Source organism: Anneissia japonica, unplaced genomic scaffold, assembly GCF_011630105.1.
Source record: "Anneissia japonica isolate Jap-2015-1 unplaced genomic scaffold, ASM1163010v1 scaffold287704_len1198815_cov201, whole genome shotgun sequence".
Lineage (NCBI taxonomy): Eukaryota > Metazoa > Echinodermata > Crinoidea > Comatulida > Comatulidae > Anneissia > Anneissia japonica.
The window spans coordinates 400,639-403,086 of NW_022731578.1; the positions used below are offsets into that span (position 1 = coordinate 400,639).

At 38.0% G+C, this 2,448-nt stretch overlaps 1 protein-coding gene across 1 annotated transcript in view; it reads left to right on the forward strand.

The window, feature by feature from the left end:
- The window catches only part of LOC117115426 (low-density lipoprotein receptor-related protein 2-like), a 61,008-nt gene that overhangs the window by 58,076 nt on the left and 484 nt on the right, over nt 1-2,448 (forward strand). Inside the window, exons 44-46 of the mRNA XM_033259214.1 lie at nt 260-481; nt 1,392-1,783; nt 1,976-2,104. Coding sequence (XP_033115105.1) covers nt 260-481; nt 1,392-1,783; nt 1,976-2,104 — 743 coding nt within the window. The remainder of the gene's footprint in view (nt 1-259; nt 482-1,391; nt 1,784-1,975; nt 2,105-2,448) is intronic.

Below are 2,448 nucleotides of genomic sequence, written 5' to 3' on the forward strand. Positions count from 1 at the left end.
TATATATATATTATTCACCTATTTATAAATGTGAAAAAATATAATTTTCAATTGCAATAATTTACATTTAATTCGGAACTAACAACTCAGTGTACGCACATCGACACCATTGTAATACCCAGCTGATTAAATACAATGATGAATTTAAAATATTATATTTTATGTTCTGTATATGTCACTAATTGTGTAAACTTTAACATATTTATTTTAAAAAAATGATTGAAACCGACAATCTGTTTTCTTTATTATATGATAAAAGAACGCCATTGAACTCATCAGTGGAGTCCACGCCTGAGATTGTAGTGAGTAACCCAGCTTACAGTGAGGGCATTGCCGTCGACTGGATCCACAATAACCTGTACTATACAGAAACTAAAGTTCTTGCTATCAATGCTGTGAACCTCGACACTTTGAAACTGGTTACGGTGGTGTCCGGGGACATACAGAACCCAAGAGCAATAGTTGTACATCCAGGAATTGGGTAAATATATCCTTTCACCCTCCCTGCGTTTATGGGAGGGAGAAATATTGTATATCATTGTTGGTAAAGTAAATATATCTGTGTTGAGTTTAAAGAATTTAAAAAATAAAATTTAATATTTTACTGGTAACAGTGGTGTCCGGGGACCTATAGAAAACCTAAGAGCAATACCTGTACATCCGGCAATTGGGTAAATCTTTCTCTTCCCCCTCATTGCGTTTATATAAGGGAGAAATATTATTTTAAAGTATATAATAAAGTAAATATAAATGTGTAGACCTAAAGAAATAGAAAATAAAATTTAAAATTTTAAGTACATCATTTTTGTTATTATATTAGAATTGAAAATTATAGCGGAACCAATATTTTCCTAGCCTAACAGACTTGCATTTAGTACTTATTGTTTGCGGAGGTCAATGAATAATAAATTCCAGGATTTTCCTAGTAGGCCCTAATTTTTAAACAGTAAGGATTTTATTTGAGTACGATTCAAAGTTTCTCTAAATTGTATTACATTGTTAATGAGATTCGGCTGCCTTTGAAGGTAGCGATCACAGTCAGTAAATTGAATTTACGTTTTCATAAAATTAATTCCTCGACAAATTGACTTCCAATCAAAAGCTCAAGAAGGACGACAGAGGGTTCGTTTCAGCAACCATCACACCATTTTCATTGTCATCTTCAGTCAAAGTTATAGTTCTCTGGGCCTTTGACTCATTTACAATATTAATTTCAGTGAACTTTCATATTTCTGTAGTTTCATAATAGGCCTATTATCTTAGATCACTACCACCCTTCATTTAATTTATTGCTTAACAGAGGGTGAAGAAATGTTTATGAATCACTATCGTTAGCCTTATCTTCCCCCTGAAGCATTATCGTCTTTGTTTCTTGTTTTGCTACACTACAGATATATTTTCTGGACAGACTGGGGCACTGGTGTTGTGGAAAAGGCGGGAATGGACGGTTCACATCGCCAAGTCTTAATTAGCCAACTTAGTTTGCCGAATGGACTGACAATCGACTTCCCAACTTCTACACTTTACTGGGTTGATGCCGGTTTTGACGCCCTCCAATCGAGTGACTTAAATGGTGGAAATCTAGCCACGGTTCTGGACTCGTCGCCTTTTATTCGTCATCCATTTGCGTTGACAACTTTTGAAGATCAACTATATTGGAATGACTGGTTTCTTAGGGCGGTGGTGACGGCTAACAAACTTCATCCTAAATCGTCTGTTTCTAAGAAAGTGTTGAAAACGTCTCCTACAGGCATGACTATTGTGCACCCCGTACGACAACAAAGTGAGTTTTTGTTTTCCGCTTAAGTCGGGCATTACTGCGACGTACCGTACACAGCGGCCAACAAAATAGCATTTGATGTGATGCGATCGCGGTATTATTTAATTTGGCCTATTGTATTAAAATCTTATTTTTAAAAATTCATTTAGTAATACTGTCGAACTATAATTTGTCGTAAAATGTTTTTATTTATAGATTTTGATAATCTGTGTGGTAGTTGTTCTAAAAACGGAGTTTGCCTTCCAAGTCCGGTGGGTGTTTGTGTCGCATCATTCATCTGCAAATGCCCGGAGGGAGAGACGTGTGAAGAAGCTCCAAAGAGAAGTAATTTGTGATTATGATTCGACTGGTGGAGTGGTTAAGATGCTTGCCTTCTAATCACAGGGTCAGGGGCGGCGACAGGAATTCCCCGATAATGCGTCCAGCTCCCCGACAAGGGGTCCAAGCTCCCCGACAGTGGCCACACCCCCTCCCTTGTGTTGATTATGGTATTCTTTATTTAAAAAGATAATTTGATAGAAAACCCTGCAAGGTAAGATGCCGCCTGTCGGGGGTACTAACCACCAGTCAGAGGTACCAGCCCCCTGTCGGGGAAGATCTGGCCCTGCCGCCGCAACCCATACGATCGCGATAGTATGCAACACCTCGCACATACGGTATACACATCT